The sequence below is a fragment of the Musa acuminata genome, chromosome BXJ3-6 (assembly GCF_036884655.1).
Source record: "Musa acuminata AAA Group cultivar baxijiao chromosome BXJ3-6, Cavendish_Baxijiao_AAA, whole genome shotgun sequence".
Lineage (NCBI taxonomy): Eukaryota > Viridiplantae > Streptophyta > Magnoliopsida > Zingiberales > Musaceae > Musa > Musa acuminata.
In genome coordinates, this window is record NC_088354.1 from 10,805,870 (window position 1) to 10,826,987 (window position 21,118).

Consider the following 21,118-nt stretch of genomic DNA (forward strand, 5'->3'; position numbering starts at 1 on the left):
TCTGACTGAGCTTTCACTTAATCTTTAGTTTAAGTTTCCTTGATTCTGAGGATCCGATGATCGAAGTCTTGCAGGCTGATCACAAAGGTTATCGCGGCAGATCGTCCAACCTCAAAACTGAGCTTGGATACAGTAAATCTTCACAGCTTTTTATTGCTTTGCTCTGTCAAAGAAACAATAAAAGAACAGTGTAAAAGAATACAGATGAAGCATCTCAGGAATCATCATCATAACGTTGCTAGTTCACGTTCCTGCAGTTCAATCTAATCTCTCCGTTCGTTCCCGTCAGCGGGCTGATGGCTCCCATCTTCACCATCGCCGCCGCAAAATCTCTGGCAAATGCCCTTGCGTTGACACTGTACAGCCTCACCAGGGAGTCCTGGGTTCCATTGTTGAAGAGCTCCTGGTCCGAGTGCAGCAGCCCCTTCTTGGCCACCAGGTTCTGGTAGTACTCGTTGTCGAACCGATTCGGCGTCTGAAGGTCCAGCGGAGCCAAGTTGTCGTCGCCGCCGGCGGAGGGGCAGTTCTGCTGGCTCAGGGCCGCGAAGCTGGGGTCGACGTCTGCGTCGCTGTAGATGTGGGAGCGGAAGGTGGTGCACCGCGCTTGGCCGATGGTGTGGGCGCCGGAGAGGGCGGTCATGTCGCGCGCGCTGAGGCCCTTGGCAGCGAACGAGGAGATGAGGTTCGCGAGGCTCGAGGAGGGTCCCGGGAGGTTGCTGTTGGCGTCGCTTTGGCTCGCCGTCGTTGCGTCGCGACGGCCAAGTTGAACCCTCCATTTTGGTCCACCAAGCTGCCATTAATGGATCAGAGCCATTGCATACGTTAGATAACGAGGATGCAGGGTCTCAAGTTTAGCGTTCAGTCCGTGATGCTCACCAAGGCCACGCCATCGCGAGCGGCGAGCGCGAGGATGTCGGCGCACGACACGGTCGCTTGGCAAGCAGCTTCGACGTTGGATTTGATGGTGTCGATGACCTCGTACCCGCGGGCGGAGTTTCTATTGGGAAAAGCATTCTTCTCGCCGGTGAATGTGGCAGTATCATCCAGAAGTATCGATGCATCGCAGCCCTGTTTCAAGAGAGCAATGTGCGTTAGCTTCAGGAAGCAAAAGTAATTAAGTGACAGTAGTGTCTCACATTCACGAAGCAGTCATGGAAGAAGAGGCGGAGAATGGATGCAGCCATCCGTGGCTCCCTGTTGACGGCCCGCGCCATGGTCGTCCGCACGATGCGGGGTAAGCTTGGACAAGTGCTAGCGTAGAATGCGGGCGACAGTTGCGCCCGGGCTGTGCAGAGCACAAGCGCGGCGGAGCAGAGAGTGAGGATGACCTGTCTCCGAACGAAGGAGGCCATGGACGAATACTGGAGCTAAACCAAAGGAGAGGAGGAGGGGGGGGGGGGGGGGGGGGGAGGGGGGGGGGAGGATGAGTCGTGATGCTCCGGGGGGACTGTCGATCGATCTATATATACTGCTGCTGCTTAATGAGCATTACCTGGACACGATGGCGTCGCCTTCTTTGACTGTACTGAGACGCGCAAAGCTGCTGCAATGCTTGGCTGGCGACCTCGACAGAAACAAAGGAAAAAGAAATCTATGGATGGAAGGAACGTTGTTGGGTCGACCACTGCGTACTTTGCGACTCGGCTGGATCGCCATTTTCGTCACCTGCTTCCGACGGGGAACACGTGATGGATGGGGCATGCACCGAAATGGTAGATGGTTTCGCCGTCAATAAGTCACGATCAAGTGAACAGAGATCTCATCGCTCGTCTACGCCAACATGATTCCAGGTTCGACGATGGTGATCCGCGCGGTCCCATGCGCCAATCCCTCGATCTCGTCTCGTGCCACCAACCAACACGCAAGTGGCGCTCTCTCTTCACAGGACAGACGACGACAGTGATCTGCCAGCTCATTTCCATGTCTTCTTTGGCAGATTCACGGATGCTTCTGTTGCTTCCCGCAAAGTCCTGTTGACTATTTCTCAAGCAATCGAGATTAATTACTGTTTACTGAGAATCTTAACTATGTTTGGTTATCAATATCAGAGAAATCATGTAGGATCTGATAGAGTATTCGAGACGTTCAGGCTCGAATCAGATTGAGCTATCGGGTCATCACTGACATTTCTCATAGCAGAAATCATCTAAAAAAAGCTCTTTGGCGCAATAATTTCTTGATATTATTACCTTGATTTGGAATACAAATAAATGGAATGAAGAAAGCAAATCCTCCCTGTTAATTTATCAGGGTTAATGAAAGGAATAATAACACACAATGTACGAATTGTTGGTCGACGGACGAATCACTCGCAGATCAGTTCGCCTTCCTGCAGTTCAATCTGATCTCTCCCCTGTTTCCAGTCAGCGGGCTGATGGCTCCCATTTTCACCATGGCCGCCGCAAAATCCCGTGAGAACGCCGCATTGTTGACGCTGTATTGCCTCACCAGCGAGTCCTGAGAGCCGCCGTTGAACAGCTCCTGGTCCGAGTGGAGCAGTCCCTTCTTGGCCACCAGGTCCCGGTAGTAGCCGTTGTCGAACCGGTTCGGTGTCTCGAGGTCAAGCGGCGCCAGGTTGCCGTCGCCGCCAGAGGACGGGCAGTTCCGTTTGCGGAGCGCAGCGAAGCTCGAGTTGACGTTGGCGTCGTTGTAGATGTGGGAGCGGAAGTTTCCGCACTGCGCTTGGCCGATGGTGTGGGCACCGGAGAGGGCGGTCATGTCGCGTGCGTTGAGGCCCTTGGCGGCGAACGAAGATATGAGAGTGGAGAGGCCGGAGGAGGGCCCGGGGAGGTTGCTGTTAGCGTCGCTTTGGCTTGCGGTCCTGGCATCCCGACGGCCCAGCTGAACCGCCCATGTCGGTCCACCAAGCTGCAGTTGAACAAGACGACGTTAAACTTCGTCGTTCTCGAGCGGAAACTAAAGAGGCGTGCGGTAGCCGAGGTTCGTGAACAGTGACGCTCACCAAGGCCACGCCATCGCGTGCTGCCAGCGCGAGGATGTCGGCGCACGATACCGTTGATCGGCAGGCGGCTTCGACGTTGGATTTGATGGCGTCGATAACCTCGTAGCCGCGGGCGGAGTTCCTATTGGGGGAGGCATTCTTCTCGCCGGTGAATGCGGCAGTATCATCCAGAAGTATCGACGCATCGCAGCCCTGCAACCCAAATCAAAGACTGTCAGTTCCGATGGACTACAGGATGCAAAAGATAACAGAGGCGTTCCAGCATCGCACATTAACGAAACAGTCGTGGAAGAAAAGCCGGAGGATGGAGGCAGCCATGCGTGGCTCCTTGTTGACGGCCTGCGCCATGGTGGAGCGCACGATCTGCTGTAGGTTGGGGCATGTGCCAGCATAGAATGTAGAAGACAACTGCCCATGGACATAGCAGACAAACAGCGAGAGCAGAGAGAGCGTGACTAATGTCTGCATCAAAGACGCCATGGCTGCCCAAATGATCTACGTATGTATGTCTCTCAGATACAGAGAAGAGAGAGATGGCTAGATCTTCCCACTGCTGTTGTGCTAGTAGGAGCTTTTGGGTGAGGGATGAGAAGAGTGGCTTGGGGTGAACTGCCACATATATACACTGCTCCGAATGGAGATGGGCGTGGCGGCTGGTCAAACTCTGCACCTCAAACGTGGAGGCAAAGTATTTTGCTTATCCGAGCAATGGTACAACCATTTAATAGGAAGATACACATGTATTTTGACCTTGACCATGAGCTTGGTCTACCATTTTGGTTAGGTGAACCGCTCATGAGAGGGATAGAGATGCTGCAGCCGTTTGACAATCGAAATCAATGGTGATGGACAAAAGTTAGATTGTCGTTGCTTTGAACGCATCATTAATTTATATCAGCCATGGAGGTGAGACTCCGTCAATCGTGTCAGGAGATGGAGGATTAGGGATCGTTTCGAATTGATTCTAACATAATTGAATCAGGATTAGCTCGGGTCTCAGTAGTCCTAAACCCGGTTCGACAAACAACGGTTCTACTTTTATCGAATTTGAAGTCCGAACCACATTGATTGATTATAAACGCCATCGCTCTTCCTTTATTATCATGTTATTGAAAGAGACAGATTCTGTTGATGAACTGATCCATCCTAGTTGATGAGTCAGCACGACCTGATCGACAGGACGATATCGAGAGTGTTCAGTCGGTTGAGCCGGATGCCAGAGTTAGTTGACCCCTCCAGTCGGTGTGTTAGCACCGTAATATTGATTGACATCTTTTCGTCAGGATGCTGATTGGCGCGTCGGGAGGAAGGACACCTCTATCAATCAGGATAGCCTCGTCTCGGACGTTACCGCTTTCCTGCATAGAAGGTCTCACCGGGTGGTTACCGACTGTGGCCCATCGACAAGTAAGTCAGTGTGGGGTTCTACTTTCTGCCTCCTTTTTCTCTTTCTTCTTTGTTTCTGATCGGATATCGGCCTTGAGCTTTTATACTACTGTACGAGGGTCGATTGTACGCGGGTTTGACATGATAGTCGATCCTCGAGGCATGAGATGGTACCTTTGTGTGGTGACCATCCTGGGACGTGCTGAACGATGCCATGCGACGCCGTCCTGGGCTTATCAAGAGGGGACATATCGAGTGGCGTCTTGATACGATTGCGGGCTCGACGCGAGGGGTACTTTTCCTGCTGACTTAGCTATAGGCGTAACGTGACATCGATTGTGACGTGGTTCGGGGTCAAAGTATACTTTATTAGATTCGTCACATTTGATCATTTTAATGATTTTTTTTTTATCGGTTCAGGAACCGATAAAAAAAAAATCATTAAAATGATTTTGGTTCAGTTTTATTTTTAAATTTCAAGAACCGAAATCAAAATTCAATTCCAATTTACTTTATAATCACTTAAACCATAATTCTAATTCGGTTTTGATTCTTAATCGATTCAAACGGAGCTGCGGTCGGAGCTACAAGTTGTCCTGTATGCAATAATTGAATAGTTGACCTCTTAGACTGCAGACCGCGTCTAACCCACGAGTTTATGATGTGAGCCGTACCCCCGACGAGTTTTTAAGCACTTCCTGTACGGCCCGGAAATAAAATAAACTAATAATTCAACTAAAGTGGGCGTGAAAATAGCTTCCTAAGTGTACTGTTTTCTCCGGTGATCTCAGGAAGGTTCTTTGAAATTGCAACTACTGTTTTATCATATTCGTGTGTTTAGGAATTAGTTTCATTTTTCTCGATAGTTGAACATTTCGTGAAATGATATAATTAGTTATCTTTTTTAAAAGACTAAATTTTTGAAAAAAAAAATCTATCTTTGATAAATTCCGATAGAATATCGCTAATCATGAGTATATATCATTTTGAATCCTAGTCATCGCTTCCGTCCTACACCATCGTCTACCAAGAATGATGATGAATGGGGGGCTAAGAGCAAACACAAGCCTTTGGTTGCTTGTGTCTTTGCACGCTTGGTCATGTCTTCGCATGCAGATTGACTTTCACCATGTCATTTTACCTCAAATTGTCACCCATCACTTTTGGCACAATCATAGCCATGCATGCATTGTGACAATCAATAACGAAAGTCTTAGCTCGTTGGTTACGAAAGCTATGGGCAAAGAAAAAGAGGGTTGTAGTTGCAATGGTAAGAGTGAGGCCAACAAGAGGGGAGTTAAGGTGGTGGGGACTAACGATCGTAAATGATGGTGGTAGGCGAAGGCAGTGGCTTGAAGAGGTAATATTATCATTTAAAAAAATATTTTACGAGAATTTTTGAAAGTTAAGGTGTTATCTATAAAATTATTTAAGATTGAAGGTTTTTTCGAGAATTCATTCTTTTAAAAATATTCGGCTTAGTTGATGTATTAATTTATAAGTAATAGGTCTTATGTTAAAATTATTGTAAAAACAAAGATGCCCATTATTTGGTGTAATTGAAATAGAATGACTAATTATAGATCTTGTTAAGTAAAATCTTACAAGAAGAGCTTCGGTACAATTAGTCTCTCGGTTCTAGCCGTTGATAAATAAAAGAAAGATTTTTTCATGTTAATTACTGGGTGAAATATTAATAAAAGGGAATTTAAGGTAGATAGGATTCTGAATTCAAGTTCCGATCGACGTACGAATCACCATCGTATGATCACATATCTTTCCAGTTCACCTGTCTGCAGTTCGATTTGATCTCTCCCCTGCTTCCAGTCAACGGGCTGATGGCTCCCATCTTCACCATAGTCGCCACAAAATCTCTTGCCGACGCTGTATCGCCTCACCAGTGAGTGAGTCCTGAGAGCTGTCGTCGAACAGCTCCTGGTCCGAGTGATGAGGATATAAACAGAAATAACTTTTGTATATGAATAAATACTAAAAGATCATAATATGCAGTAGAATTAAATAAAAGCATAATCAAACAGAACACCAAGATATACGTGGAAAACCCCTCCAATGTGAAGGGTAAAAACCATAGGGCAAACTAGAGATAATCCACTATGAGAATAATGAATATACAAATCTCAATCTCTTGCTCTAAACCCTAGCAACAACCACAAGAGAATAACTGGGATACAAGGATCACGTCACTACCCACAATATCTAAAACCTCCCCAAGTAATCACAACAAGAGTCTACTGTAGATTTGTTCTCCTTCTTTTCTTTGGAATCCCGTGGCTGTTTTCTTCTGCCTCGTTGCTGCACTTTTATAACCTTTTTCTTCTACCTCTAAAACGTAGCCACCAAACCATCATAATGTTAATTAGGGTTAGGTTAAAAAGGGTGAGTTTGGGCTGTCCAAACCCACTATAGACTGAATCTATGGGCTGTCAGCCCAACACCGAGTAGAGCAGTCCCGTCGAACACGTTCGGTGGGTCAAGGTCGAGCGGCGCCAGGTTGCTGTCGCCGCCTGTGAGCGGGCAGTTCCGTTTGCGCAGGGCAGCGAAGGTTGAGTTGACGTTGGCGTCGTCGTAGATGTGGGAGCGGAAGGTGCCGCACTACGCTTGCCCGATGGTGCGGGCACCGGAGAGGGCGGTCATGTCGCGTGCGCTGAGCCCCTCGGCAGCGAAGGAAAGAGATGAGGTCAGAGGGACCGGAGGAGGGCCTGGGGACGTTGCTCTTAGTTCCGCTTTGGCGTGCACTCGTCGCATCCCGGCGGCCCAGTCGAACCTTCCATTTCGGTCCGCCCATGAAGCATCGACACTTTGTGCTGGAAACAGAGACAGGACGTGGAATGCGTGCGGCGAGCGCAAGGATGTCAGCGCATGATACAGTCTTTGGGCAAGCCGCTTCGACGTTGGACTTGATGGCATCGACGGCCTCGTTGCCACGGACGGAGCTCCTATTGGGGGAAGCATTCTTCTCTGCGGTGAATGTGGCAGTATCATGGATGCATCGCAGCCCTGTCCACCAAAGCAAAAGGCTGTTAGAAGTCTCTCATCTACGACAAGTGTTTGCATGGGAATCAGAACATTATTATCAGAAATTTTATAATTATTAATTTAGATTAATTAAAATAAACATATATCAAGTCAAACATCAAGACTAAACTTCTAAATTATGAATCAAACACAATATATTCTCTTCTTAGATTATTTTCCCATAGCATTAACTCATCGCATCTTTTTTAATTATATGAGATAGTTCACTCAGCCGCATTTAATCATAGTCTCAATCTATAGTTTTTGTTTGATTTTTTTTAATTTTTGACTTATTTAGATCAAATTTTTTGTTCACTCGGAATGAACATATATTAAGTCGGACATTAATTCAATTCAAAAGTTTAATTTTTTTTATATTATTAAAATTTAATTCTTTCAATCAATATGAGTCTATCCTCTCATAATCTTTTTTCATCTCACACATTTTCCTCTTATACATATAAGTATTTTCAATAAATATATGATAATTGATGGATGTTAACATCGTATGTTCATAAACAGTCAAAGGATGAGGTGAAGAATGGAGGCAGCCATATGAGGCTCTGAAAATTGACGACCTGCTGCATGTAGGTGACACTTACTCGTAGGTCGAGAACAGAGATAGGAAAACCAAGGTCTGCATGAAAGGGGCCAAGATCAATTACACAGGGGAGAGAGAGAGAGAGAGAGTGTGTGTGTGAAATTGTTGTCCCAATCCAAATATACTCTTTCCACTGTTTAGATGATTTGAGTGTCATCCTCGAAGACAGGTTGGGTTTAGGGGATGAGACATGAGGCTTGTGGCGGAGGCGTTTTTATATTGCAACTTCGGTATCTTAATTAGCATGGTCCAATGCATGCACACGTGGAGATGACATCCTCAGCTCAAAATGTTGTACGATTTTAGGATCATTATAGACAAGTTGTGCGAGAATAGTTTTTCCAACCCCTCCAATGCCGACTACAGGGAGAACCGAGACTGGTTCATCGTTGGATCTCAGCAGCAGCAGCAGGTCAATTAGATTTCTGACTTCGTCCTCTCGTCCGAACACCTTGTTACTGATCCGATGAGGGTAATAATTACGATAAGACTCACGTGACGTCAGCTGCATTAGGGTGACACATCACGCCTCTGTCAACTTGACGAAGCACCCGGTCAACGCGGACCGGAACGCTTGCCGAGGTACATTAACACCCTGTTCAGGCTCGATCCCCTACGCTAACGGCAATATAAGACGCTACCAAAAGTACGATCCTGCTCCCTGCGGGCAAGCACATCATACAACGGTAATTCTCACTATAAAAACCCTCGCGCACGAGAGGAAGAGAAAAGAGAGGAACTTAGCTAAAGAAACCCCCTGTGACTATCCACTAACTTGATCGTCGGAGGGGTCAGATCGAGCTCCCCGACCCGACCTTTGTGCAGGTGATCGTCGGAAGTCGTCCACTAAACGCCCAGGCGAGGATTCCTCCCCCGATGGAAACGGCTACCCCGCCCCGATCGGACCTACGCAATCGGCCGCCTCAGCAATCTCAGGAAACGTCCCAGGGTGATCCCCTATCATCCGGACCCGAACTAAGCCGCGACGGTCCCGAGGCCACGGCTCGAAGTTGTTCACACTAACATGATCAGTGAGCTGGTTGCGCCTTTTTTGGTGCTTTGCTTCGGGCCAGTACTGCAGCGATCCAATTTAAAGAGTGTGATGGTCTCGCTCACACAACAACTCACGTGATCCAACCTTTCGATTACGCTTCTTATTCTAGCTTTAGTGATCCTATCCCATGCCAGTTCAGGAGTGCCCGGGGGCCTCGAATTGCTACATGGTCTGGGAGCCGAGGAAGCAGCATCTGCCTCCTGGTCGGAGGCGCTGCCGCCGCCTTTGAAGCTAAAGAAACTTGAAGAAAGGAGGCCACCGGCTCGGGTGGCCACATCCCTAGCAGCCTCCAAGTTGGAGACAAGGAAGCACTCACCGGACTGCTGCTTTCACCGTCCAGTTGCTGTCGAAGGCGGCGATATTCTAACTCGTCGAGAAGGTCTTCGGCATCATAAGCGACGTCTCTGAGCTCCTTCATCCACCCCACCATGCCGACGGATTGGGTTTTCTCTGCGCTGCTGAGTACCGATCAAATCCTGAGCATCGCAACTTGCAGCTTGTCGAGGTTGTTGCCTATGCCTCGGAGTCCGAGTCGGAGTCGCAACGTACCGATCTTCCTCCGAGTCGGAGTCGGATGATCCGATTCTGAGTAGGGAGTCGGATAATCCGATTCTGAGTCGGAGTCGGATGATTCGCTGCTTCTAACCCTTATATATATATGTATAATGAGGATGAGGACGACTCACCACCCATCCATTAGATCGAGATTTCTCATGGCAGTGACGGTCGTCACCGAAAACATCGCCGCCCAGCTCGATCTTCTGGTCGATCTCCGTCGAACTTTTCGTTATGCTGCCATAGATACAGAATTCCCTGGATTCATCCGGCTTACGCCTCCCAATGCTTCCGAGGAAGATCGGTATGCCGACGTCAAATACAACGTCGACAGGATGAAGCTGATACAGCTCGGAATCACGTTATTCGATGAGAACGGCCGCACTCCATGGCAGGGCTGCTGCTGGCAGTTCAACTTCTCTGATTTCGATCCCTTGGTGCATCCTTCGTCGCCTAAGTCGCTCGAGCTGTTGCGCCGGAGCGGCCACGACCTCGAGGGAAACCGGCGAAACGGGATCAATGGCGACAAGTGGAGCAATGTTTTGCGCAACAAGCTCTTTGATAGACGCTACGGCTCCGTTTATGTCACCTTCCATGGCCTCTACGATGTGGCCTACGTGATCAAGCTGATCACCGGAGGAGCGCCGCTGCCTCCTACGTTGAGGGAGTTTATAACTGCAGCGAGGCGAGTTTTCGGTGCATTATACGACATCAAGTATATAGCAAAGAATTGCGATGGATTAAGCGGAAGAGAATTTGGCCTGACGAGGCTTGCACAAGAACTGGTAGTGGAACAAGATGGGAACCCTCATCAAGCGGCATACGACAGTCTATCAATTAGCAGAGTGTTCAACGAGATGAATCGGAGGTATAACATCGGAGGGAACGAGAGGTTCGACTCTGTTCTTTATGGATTAGAGAACAGTTGCACGGAGAGCAAGAAGAGGTATCAAAGAGGTGCCATGGCCTATCATCCAAACTACGTTGGGCAGTACGGGTTCCAAGCTCACAGTGGAATCCCTCCCCTCCCCCCCACCCCGATGTTTGTGTTCCTACCTCAAGTCGGCCCGCCGTTGCATCAAGCTCATGGGGTTCCGAGTTCACCGGAGTCCCAACAACAGCAAAACACCCTTTCATGCCACGGCTACGTTTCCGGGATGGGGAACGTGAAAGTTAGGCGTTAAGCTTTGAGTTTTAATAGGTATAGGGATGACTTCTTTTAGTGTCTCGGTGAGTTGTCGTCCTCGTATTCACAAGTCTTATTACTTCTTTGCAGTGCGTCTTGGAGTCGATGACCTCACTCGTTGTGTGCAACTTTGATCAGATGTTTTGTCCTGTTTATATCTCTTTATTACATACCAGATGGTGACTGACTTTCACCATGTCATTTTACCTCAAATTGTCACCCATCACTTTCGGCACAATCATGGCCATGCATTGTGACAACCAATAACGAAGGTCTTAGCTTGTTGTTCTCACCCATACCCCTCCACTTGCACTTTCGTCGTTGGTTACGAAAGCTATGGGCAAAGAAAGAGAGGGTTGTAGTGGCAATGGTAAGAGCGAGGCCAACAAGAGGGGAGTTAAGGTGGTGAGGACTAACGATTGTAAAGGCAGTGACTTGAAGAGGTAATATTATCATTTAAAAAAATATTTTACGAGAATTTTTGAAAGTTAAGGTGTTATCTAAAAAATTATTTAAGATTGAAGGTTTTTTTCGAGAATTCATTCTTTTAAAAATATTCGACTTAAGTTGATGTATTAATTTATAAGTAATAGGTCTTATGTTAAAATTATTGTAAAAACAAAGATGCCCATTATTTGGTGTAATTGAAATAGAATAACTAATTATAGATCTTGTTAAGTAAAATCTTACAAGAAGAGCTTCGGTACAATTAGTCTCTCCGTTCTAGCTGTTGATAAATAAAAGAAAGAATTTTTCATGTTAATTACTAGGTGAAATATTAATAAAAAGGAATTTAAGGTAGATAGGATTCTGAATTCAAGTTCCGATCGACGTACGAATCACCATCGTATGATCACATATCTTTCCAGTTCACCTGTCTGCAGTTCGATCTGATCTATCCCCTGCTTCCGGTCAACGGGCTGATGGCTCCCATCTTCACCATAGCCACCACAAAATCTCTTGTCGACGCCACACTGTTGACGCTGTATCGCCTCACCAGCGAGTCCTGAGAGCCACCGTCGAACAGCTCCTGGTCCTGTGATATAAACAGAAATAACATTTGTATATGAATAAATATGAAAAGACCATAATACGCAACGGAATTAAATGAAAGCACAATCAAACAGAACACCAAGATATACGTGAAAAACCCCTCCAATGTGAAGGGTAAAAATCACAGGGCAAACTAGAGATAATCCACTATGAGAATAATGAATATACAAATCTCAATCTCTTGCCCTAAACCCTAACAACAACCACAAGAGAATAACTGGGATACAAGGATCACGTCACTGCCCACAATATCTAAAACCTCCCCAAGTAATCACAGCAAGAGTCTACTGTAGATTTGATTTAACCTGAGATGAGAACATTGCTAGATGATTGAGAACATCCCTTTCTTTGTCATCCTTTTCTGTTTTGTTCTCCTTCTTTTCTTTGGAATCCTGTGGTTGTTTTCTTCTACCTCGTTGCTGTCTTTTTATAATCTTTTTCTGCCTCTAAAACGTAGTCACCATATCCCTAATTTTAATTAAGGTTGAGTTAAGAGGGGGTGAGTTGTGGGCTGAATCTATGGGCTGTCAGCCCAACACCGAGTAGAGCAGTCCCGTCGAACACGTTCGGTGGGTCAAGGTCGAGCGGCGCCAGGTTGCTGTCGCCGCCTGTGAGCGGGCAGTTCCGTTTGCGCAGGGCAGCGAAGGTTGAGTTGACGTTGGCGTCGTCGTAGATGTGGGAGCGGAAGGTGCCGCACTACGCTTGCCCGATGGTGTGGGCACCGGAGAGGGCGGTCATGTCGCGTGCGCTGAGCCCCTCGGCAGCGAAGGAAAGAGATGAGGTCAGAGGGACCGGAGGAGGGCCTGGGGACGTTGCTCTTAGTTCCGCTTTGGCGTGCACTCGTCGCATCCCGGCGGCCCAGTCGAACCTTCCATTTCGGTCCGCCCATGAAGCATCGACACTTTGTGCTGGAAACAGAGACAGGACGTGGAATGCGTGCGGCGAGCGCAAGGATGTCAGCGCATGATACAGTCTTTGGGCAAGCCGCTTCGACGTTGTACTTGATGGCATCGACGGCCTCGTTGCCACGGACGGAGCTCCTATTGGGGGAAGCATTCTTCTCTGCGGTGAATGTGGCAGTATCATGGATGCATCGCAGCCCTGTCAACCAAAGCTAAAGGCTGTTAGAAGTCTCTCATCTACACAGGGGAGAGAGAGAGAGTGTGTGTGTGTGTGTGTGAAATTGTTGTCCCAATCCAAATATAATCTTTCCACTGTTTAGATGATTTGAGTGACATCCTCGAAGACAGGTTGGGTTTAGGGGATGAGACATGAGGCTTGTGGCGGAGGCGTTTTTATATTGCAACTTCGGTATCTTAATTAGCATGGTCCGATGTATGCACACGTGGAGATGAAATCGTCATATTTTGATTTCAAACTCTCTTCCCCAAAAAAAATCTTAAAATTTTTTTTTTTCATACCTCTTATTTTTTAAAAAAATAATTATCCATAACATTTGTTCTACCTCAAGGTCACGTCATCTTTTGTCATACGGGATCCTCCCCATGCATTATGATATTCGACCACGATAATATAATCGAAGATTGGACAATGAAAAGAAAAGTGGAGAGAAAAAAAAGGATAAACCCATTGGGAGTAGGGAGGGGCGTAGATGAATGAGTTATTACTAAAGTGAGAAAGGTTAAGGCGACTAGTGAGGGCACGACGACAACGATAGACGAGACCTTTAATGACAGCATCATCGATGAACAAGAGTGAGAGTGGAGGCAGTATACGATGGCATATTAACAACAATGGGCAAGAGGTGACGCGATGGAGGCTAGGGTAATTTCTTCTTTTAGAAAATACCATAAGAAAAAATAAAATTTTAGAAAGCTTACTGTTTTAGAGTCTTTTTTATCATTCATAATCCACTAAGAAATTAATAAAATAATATTTTATTATTTATTATCCATATAATTTTGATTTTATCCTTTTCTTTTTTATCTCTTTCGCACATCCCCTATGATCGTCGTCGTTTGTGCAAAAATCTATTCCACCGTCGATGCTCCTCAACTCACAATCTTTGATCACCACCCCCCAACTTGTACCTATCGGCAATCACTACCCCCCAATTTGTGCTTCTCGTCGATTACCACCGCCTAACTTATTCTCATGATTAATCGTTGATCATTAACCTATGCTTCTTGTCGTCGATTGTCACCCTCCAACTTGTACTCTAACTTAGCTTGTCTTTGCCTCATCACAGTCGTCTAAGAAAGAAGAAGAAGAAAAATAAAAAAAGAAGGGGGAAGAGGACAAGAAGATGAGATATAAAGAGAAGAAGAAGAAAATATATTTATATTTGTTTAGGAAAGGATAATTTTGAGATATTAAAAAAAATTTAAATGAGGTTGTAAATAATAATCTTCAAATTTAAGAACTTTATTTGGGGCTATATAATTCTCTCTTTCTTGAACTCAATCGTGGATGCTTCTGATTCGCTTTTCTCTTGATGACGGGTCCAATTGAGAATTCACTTCTTTGTGGTGCAAAAGGTGGTAATCTACACAAATTCAAGATGATTCCTTGAGTTCGCAGTTTACAGGTCGAATTGGGTCATGTAACGAGACTCGTTGTGTTCGATCCATCAACATCACACACTTGTTCGACATGATTTCTCAATGGCTTGGGTTTATGATAAGCGCAAAGTGCCACAGCATTCGACTTCTCCGTTGATCGAATGGCTTGGGTTCTTTTATCTTTTGGAGAGGAAGGGAAGAGCGAACAGAAGGAAAAGGCGGCACCTTTAGGCGGCGGCAGCGGCGAGGCGCAGGTGGTGGTGAGCGAGAGAGGGGCGCAGGTGTTCACCTACAAGCAGCTCCATTCGGCGACCGGCGGGTTTGGGAAGCGCAGTGTGGTGGGGCACGGGAGCGCTGCCCGATGGGTGGAAGGTCGCCGTCAAGCTGATGGACCGACCCGGGAAGCAAGGGGAGGAAGAGTTCAAGATGGAGGTCTCTTGTTGGTTCCTGTCCTCTCCACTGTTTCACCTGATCTTCATGTCTGTCATCCTTACTGAAATTGCTTGGAGGGCATTTGAGGCGACAAAGTTTGGGTTTTGGAATGACAGGTGGAGTTGCTGACGCGCCTTCACTCGCCCTACCTACTGATATTGATCGGCCATTGCTCCGATGGCGGGCAACGGCTTCTGGTCTACGAGTTCATGGCTAATGGGGGTCTTCAGGAACATTTGTATCCTACTAAAGGTATGATTATGTTCTTCTTGATCTTGCTTTGATAGGTATTCTTTTTGGGATTTTCCTGAGACTACATTTGAGAAGAGGCTCTTAGTTTGGGGATCAAGGGCTGTAATATGCTAATGACTGATGCTGGCAAGCATACTGGCACTGCATATTGGTCTCATTTAACTCCAAGAAAACAAACAATTATGATGAAGAAAATGCAGGCCTACTTAGCTCAGAGTATGAAGTGGTTGTAGACGGACATGATGAAAATTGTGTCACTTCAAGTAGCAGTTTCTTAATGTCAGCTAATTACTTCTAGAATTATTTGTAGTTTTGCAGAATATATATTTGATTGTATCTCGGACTTATACATATGTGTACCTTTCCATGTTCTAACACAGGAATATAGCTTTGATTGAGAAACAGATATATGAGAAGAAAATTTAAGCAATGCTGATTGTGTATATTTGGCATTGACATGATTTGTTTGTGTACCTTCAAACTTTATGAAATTGCTTTGCCTGAGTCTTGGAATTCTGTCTGATCATGGCATCCGTATCAGTTACGCGACTATATGCTTTCATCAGTAATTCTTTGCTTTGCAATATTAACCTAATTTGTTTTCGATAGCCTTTGAGCCCCTTAAAAGAATAGACATGACGTTCCATCCTGAAAAACTATACTAATCTTCAAAGGAACCGTTGTACGATAACCTGTGGTAACTTTGATTCCACGTTTCTCCGTAGGGGCTTGGTAGCATATTATGAATGAAGGGCCAAGTTTTAGGTTTATAAACATGAAGGAAAAATGGCTTGTTTAGTCTTAGTTCAGCACATATCTCTTCTAGTCTAAAGCAAAGGCAAAAATATATATCTGACGATTTTGCCGCAGCCATTGTTTCAAATCTTGTTAAATGAAAATATGCGAAGAATTTATCCCTAAATATGCAGATCAAAGGATGGCAGTACCAAATGTTTCACATGTCTAGGAATCATAACATCTGGTGCTAGTGGTGCATCATCAGTTAAATCGACTCATAGACTGATTGTCATATGTTGTTATTGTGGTAATCCGAACGCCTCCGGCAGAGACAAAGGCACCCTGTTTTGTATATTCTTGTAGTGGTTGGGAATTTGTGGTGTCATTGTGATACTTGGGAAAAGTCTTGGCAAGGGACAATTGAATAACCAAAATAGTGAGATTTGAATTGAAGAATTAATTGTCTTAAAGAATCTAGGGCACATGTTTTTTGGTACTGCAAAATTCTTTTTTTTATGACATTATTCATTTTCTGATATTTTTCTTCTAATAAGGGCAGCCCAAAGCATGAGCCCTACAAGTGGAGAGGTTCTTTCTATAACTCAAGCCTAATCATCTAGGTCACTCAGAACTACTTCACCATGGAGCCATTGCATAATATCTTCTAATCCTTTTCTTCTCCTTCTGCATATTTCCTATATTATATTTGCTTTAATCCATTGTTGATCTTAGTCGACGTCAAGTGATTGTAGCTTATTACATTTATTATTTAATGCATTTTACTTGCAAGTCCTTGAGATCATGGTCATCGACATACTTTCCTACATAGTAATTTTGCTGTTTTGTTATGTGACAACAAAGCTAACATACCTCCTTGACACTGAAAAGTAACCGATACCAATTTATTATATATTTTGCAAGAAAATGTATTATATATGATAAGATCTATAAGAGGAGTGATGAGTCAAAGGTGGAAACATGGTTTTTGGTTATGAGCCATTGGTTCATATCATCTAACTCCAAGGCGTAAGAGACTGGTGAATTCTAGAATTGAGCTAGTGTAGCTTTCTAAATTGTTTACCATTTGGTGTTTGTCATTGAAATATGTTGGCATTGCGACATTTCCTAAGCAGAATCTGTTTCCTTATACATAAATTACAGTTATTGTGAAGCAAGAACATTGTATGAATGGTCATAAGAATCGACTTAATTCAAATTTACAGGTTCCTACGGTGGCATTTCAAAGGTGGACTGGGATACGAGAATGCAAATAGCTCTTGAAGCTGCAAAAGGTTTGCAGTACCTTCATGCGCACGTCAACCCCCCTATCATCCATAGGGATTTCAAAAAGCAGCAATATTTTGTTGGACATTTACTTCCATTCCAAAGTTTCAGATTTTGGAATTGCAAAACTTGGATCCGATAAAGCAGGAGGCCATGTTTCCACAAGTGTTTTAGGCACACAAGGATATGTTGCTCCAGAGTACCGCCAAAGCCTTCATCTCTTCTAACTTGCATGAGCTAGTTCTAGCTTCAGTGATGCAATTCATGAAAAAGGCTTAGCTCTTTTTAATACGGCATCCTAATATATTCTTTTACCAGATATGCATTGTCCGGGAGATTGACAACTAAATCAGATGTTGTTAGAGCTAGCCCCAGGATATTTACCAAAGGATAATTTTGACAACACAACAAAGACAATAAAGCGGAAAGAATAAAACGACAAGAACAAACAAAACACCAGAACACCAGATATACGTGGTTCGATCAATTGACTTTGACCTACATCCACGGAAGAAAGAGGAGCAAATTACTACTATAAAAGAGGGACACTTACAAATGCCTTAGGAAATGTTCCTAGGCCATAAAACACCTTCAGCTTCCTAAACAAGAAGACTTCAAACCATAAGCAGGTTTTCTTGTGATGCCTGCTGTACTTCTTGTGGTGTCTGTGGTACTTCTCGTGGTGTGTCTAACTTCAAAGCTCAGGCCTTTATTTATAGTTCCAAGACGAGACAACAAGTCTGATTTTCCCGATGTGGGACTATGGGACTTGCCAAACTAACAAATCTCCACCTTGGCATGTCCCAACAAAACTTGCTCCACCTTCTTCACAAAAGCCCCAACGGGCTATCACCAACAATGAACACCAACCAAGTCCAAGCACTGCTTGAACTTGTAAACCGGAACATGCTTCGTAAGCATATCAACTGGATTGTCCTTCGTATAAATTTTCTGAACAAGGACCTTTCCCTCAACAATCAACCACTTAGCGGAATTATCAAAAGAAACTACATCTGAATAGGTAGTAGGCTCACCAACTTCACTTGTTTCTTCTGCAACAGACAAAGCATATGCAACCAAATTTGCATACCTTTGTGGTGGTCGAATATCTCTCATATGACCCAAACGCATATGCCATAATTTGGTGATGTCAGAATCAGACAATGATGATGACGAGACTGCAACTGAACCTGTGACAGTAGTTCCCTGCAGAATATACAAGCTACCAGACCTACAAGCTTTCATAACAATAAGAGCACTTCTAGAAACTTTCATAACTCCACTTTCAGCTGTGTATTTACACCCAAGAGCTTCTAGGGTGCCTAAAGAGATGAGATTCTTTTTCAAATCAGGAACATGTCTAACATTAGTGAGCGTCCTCACAATACCATCATGCATTTTAATTCTGATTGTTCCTCTACCAACAACATCACATGCAGCATTATTGCCCATCAAAACAATTCCACCATTACAAGATTCATATGTGGAAAACAAATCCCTATTGGGACACATGTGATAAGAACAACCCGAATCTAAAATCCATTCATTTTTAGACTTTGTCCTGTCATCAATAGCAAAGAAAATATTTCCAAAATTCTCATCAGATACTACACTAGCTTCAGCGGATTTAATAGTTTTCTCAACAAATTTTTCCTTTTGCTTTAATTTATTTTTCAATTTAAAGCAATCAGATTTAATGTGCCCCATTTTATGACAATATCTGCATTCCAAATTTCTGTGTTTGGATTTAGATCTAGATTTAGATCTACTACTGTCAAATTCTCTTTTATCCATTTTATCCCTGACAACCAGACCCTCAGCCTGATTTCCTCTACTTTCCCCAGTGATATCTCTGTTTATTTGCTCCTTAGATTTTAGTGCAGATTTAATTTCCTGATACGAAACTGTTTCTTTTCCATAAATCAAAGTATCACGGAAATGCTTAAAAGATTGGGGAAGAGAACACAATAGCAACAAAGCCTTATCCTCATCATCAATTTTTGCATCTATATTCTCCAAATCCATAACCAAAGAATCAAACTTATCAAGATGCGAGAGTATAGATGTACCTTCAACCATCCGAAGCATATACAGACTCTGCTTCAAGTAGAGACGATTCTCCACTGTCCTCTTTATGTACAAGGCTTTAAGTTTGTCCCACATGCTCTTAGCCGTAGTCTCCGTAGCTACCTCCCGTAAAACCTCATCAGAGAGATTTAGAATGATGCTTGATCGGGCCTTCTTATCCATACCCGCAAGCTCTTCTTTTGACATATCATCTGGAATGTTCTCAGCACCCTGAAGTACCAAATCAACTCCGTCTTGAACCAGAATGGCCTCCATCTTGAGTTGCCATAAGCCGAAGTTGACATTTCTGTCGAATTTCTCGACAACAATCTTTGTTATTGTCATCGTTGCCAAAAGATCCCAGAACCAGGCTCTGATACAAGTTTGTTAGAGCTAGCCCCAGGATATTTACCAAAGGATAATTTTGGCAACACAACAAAGACAATAAAGCGGAAAGAATAAAACGACAAGAACAAACAAAACACCAGAACACCAGATATACGTGGTTAGGTCAATTGACTTTGACCTACATCCACGGAAGAAAGAGGAGCAAATTACTACTATAAAAGAGGGACACTTACAAATGCCTTAGGAAATGTTCCTAGGCCATAAAACACCTTCAGCTTCCTAAACAAGAAGACTTCAAACCATAAGCAGGTTTTCTTGTGATGCCTGCTGTACTTCTTGTGGTGTCTGTGGTACTTCTCGTGGTGTGTCTAACTTTAAAGCTCAGGCCTTTATTTATAGTTCCAAGACGAGACAACAAGTCTGATTTTCCTGATGTGGGACTATGGGACTTGCCAAACTAACAGATGTATACAGCTATGGAGTAGTGCTCTTGGAACTGCTGACTGGTAGAGTCCCAGTAGATATGAATAGGCCACCAGGGGAAGGTGTACTCGTAACCTGGGTGAGTATTTTATCTGGAAATGTTCTGAAATGCTTAACAAAGCACATTTATTTTATTTATAATTGATATTTTGTAGGTATAGAGCTTTCTGATAGATAAATGATGGTCTAGCACAGAAATATATGTCTGTGCAATAGGATTGTTGCATCCCGCATTCACATCCTTAAGTTTCTATTTTAGATGATAATCTGTCAAAGGGCGCAATAATGTCCGACCACTTAACATCACTGTAATTTTACAATCAGTGACATATGCCCTGTAGGATCAACGCATCCTACATTCACATTCTTAGGTTCTTATTTTGGATGACAACTATGGGTCGAAGGTCACAATCATGTCCAAGGAAACCAAGAGCCATCCAGAAAACAGTCGAGCTATATATTTATTAGGTTAGTTTCTGCCGAAAAAGTTCTGGTCCTTAACAAAGTCCAATTACCTGAAGTCGTAACATACTATATGGCTGCAAAAAATTAATGCTTTTAGCTTCTGCTTTCAATGCATATGATTACCCTCAACGATTGTACTTGCTCTCAGGCAAATCTAATAACTCATATTTTTGGTTGTCGCAGGCTCTGCCATGTCTCAGTGATCGAGAAAAAGTAACTCAGATACTGGATCCAGCATTGGAAGGTCACTATTCTATGAAGGATGCTGTTCAGGTGGCTGCCATTGCTTCCATGTGTGTGCAACCTGAGGCTGATTACAGGCCTTTAATGGCGGACGTCGTCCAGTCACTGGTCCCTCTTGTGAAGAAGAGGTTGCTGAAAAGGAGTTCCAGTTCCTCTGCTTCTCACGCTTGCAAGCCTCTAGTGAAACCTGAATATGATTGACATGTTCATCGACTTTGCTGAGATCTTCCTCTTAGCTTGGGAGCATTTCATATATTGGAATTTTGTAGTAGAACTTCCATGAGCTGTTGGAAGTCATATGAAAGATTGTGATACAGCATAAGCATGCTGAATGATAATGCTATGATTGCAGGCTTTGTTACATATGTTGAATGGCCAGCTTCCAGGCTTTTCGATATCGAGATTAAACATGAGACAGGCTTGTAAAGATCTGATGTCAAAATTCTGATCT

General features: G+C 44.4%; 2 protein-coding genes and 3 pseudogenes across 3 annotated transcripts; 2 read left to right on the forward strand and 3 right to left on the reverse strand.

Annotated features, from left to right (window-relative positions):
* Window positions 1-128: 128 nt before the first annotated feature.
* Window positions 129-3,543, reverse strand: LOC103987820 (peroxidase P7-like). Of its 2 annotated transcripts, XM_065157440.1 has the most exons (4): window positions 3,233-3,543; window positions 2,963-3,154; window positions 2,326-2,868; window positions 129-658 (listed from the first exon to the last, which is right to left on the reverse strand). In XM_065157440.1, the coding sequence occupies exons 1-4, from the start codon at window positions 3,440-3,442 to the stop codon at window positions 239-241; spliced, it is 1,365 nt and encodes a 454-aa protein (XP_065013512.1). In that variant the 5' UTR covers window positions 3,443-3,543; the 3' UTR covers window positions 129-238. The 2 variants fall into 2 exon arrangements, with proteins under 2 accessions (XP_065013512.1, XP_065013511.1); XM_065157439.1 differs by lacking the exons at window positions 2,326-2,868; window positions 2,963-3,154; window positions 3,233-3,543 and adding exons at window positions 877-1,068; window positions 1,137-1,390 and having other exon boundaries at window positions 129-790.
* Window positions 3,544-6,769: 3,226 nt separating this feature from the next.
* LOC135640851 (peroxidase P7-like) lies at window positions 6,770-9,469 on the reverse strand (annotated as a pseudogene).
* A 283-nt stretch (window positions 9,470-9,752) lies between these two features.
* On the forward strand, window positions 9,753-10,778 carry LOC135640852 (putative CCR4-associated factor 1 homolog 8). The gene has a single exon (XM_065155625.1). It carries the CDS (start codon window positions 9,753-9,755, stop codon window positions 10,776-10,778), a length of 1,026 nt encoding a protein of 341 aa, XP_065011697.1.
* An 897-nt stretch (window positions 10,779-11,675) lies between these two features.
* Window positions 11,676-13,424, reverse strand: LOC135640853 (peroxidase 52-like; annotated as a pseudogene).
* A 936-nt stretch (window positions 13,425-14,360) lies between these two features.
* Window positions 14,361-21,094, forward strand: LOC103988413 (serine/threonine-protein kinase PBL27-like; annotated as a pseudogene).
* The last annotated feature ends 24 nt before the right edge of the window (window positions 21,095-21,118 follow it).

Coding starts and splice junctions, on each gene's coding strand:
- LOC135640852 (XM_065155625.1), top strand. CDS start 9,753: ATGGCAGTGACGGTCGTCACCGAAAACATCGCCGCCCAGCTCGATCTT.
- LOC103987820 (XM_065157440.1), bottom strand. CDS start 3,442: ATGGCGTCTTTGATGCAGACATTAGTCACGCTCTCTCTGCTCTCGCTG. Junction 2,869..2,962: donor CACGCGATGGCGTGGCCTTG/GTGAGCGTCACT, acceptor GTTCAACTGCAG/CTTGGTGGACCGACATGGGC. Junction 659..2,325: donor TCAGATTGAACTGCAGGAAG/GCGAACTGATCT, acceptor TTCGCTGCCAAG/GGCCTCAGCGCGCGCGACAT.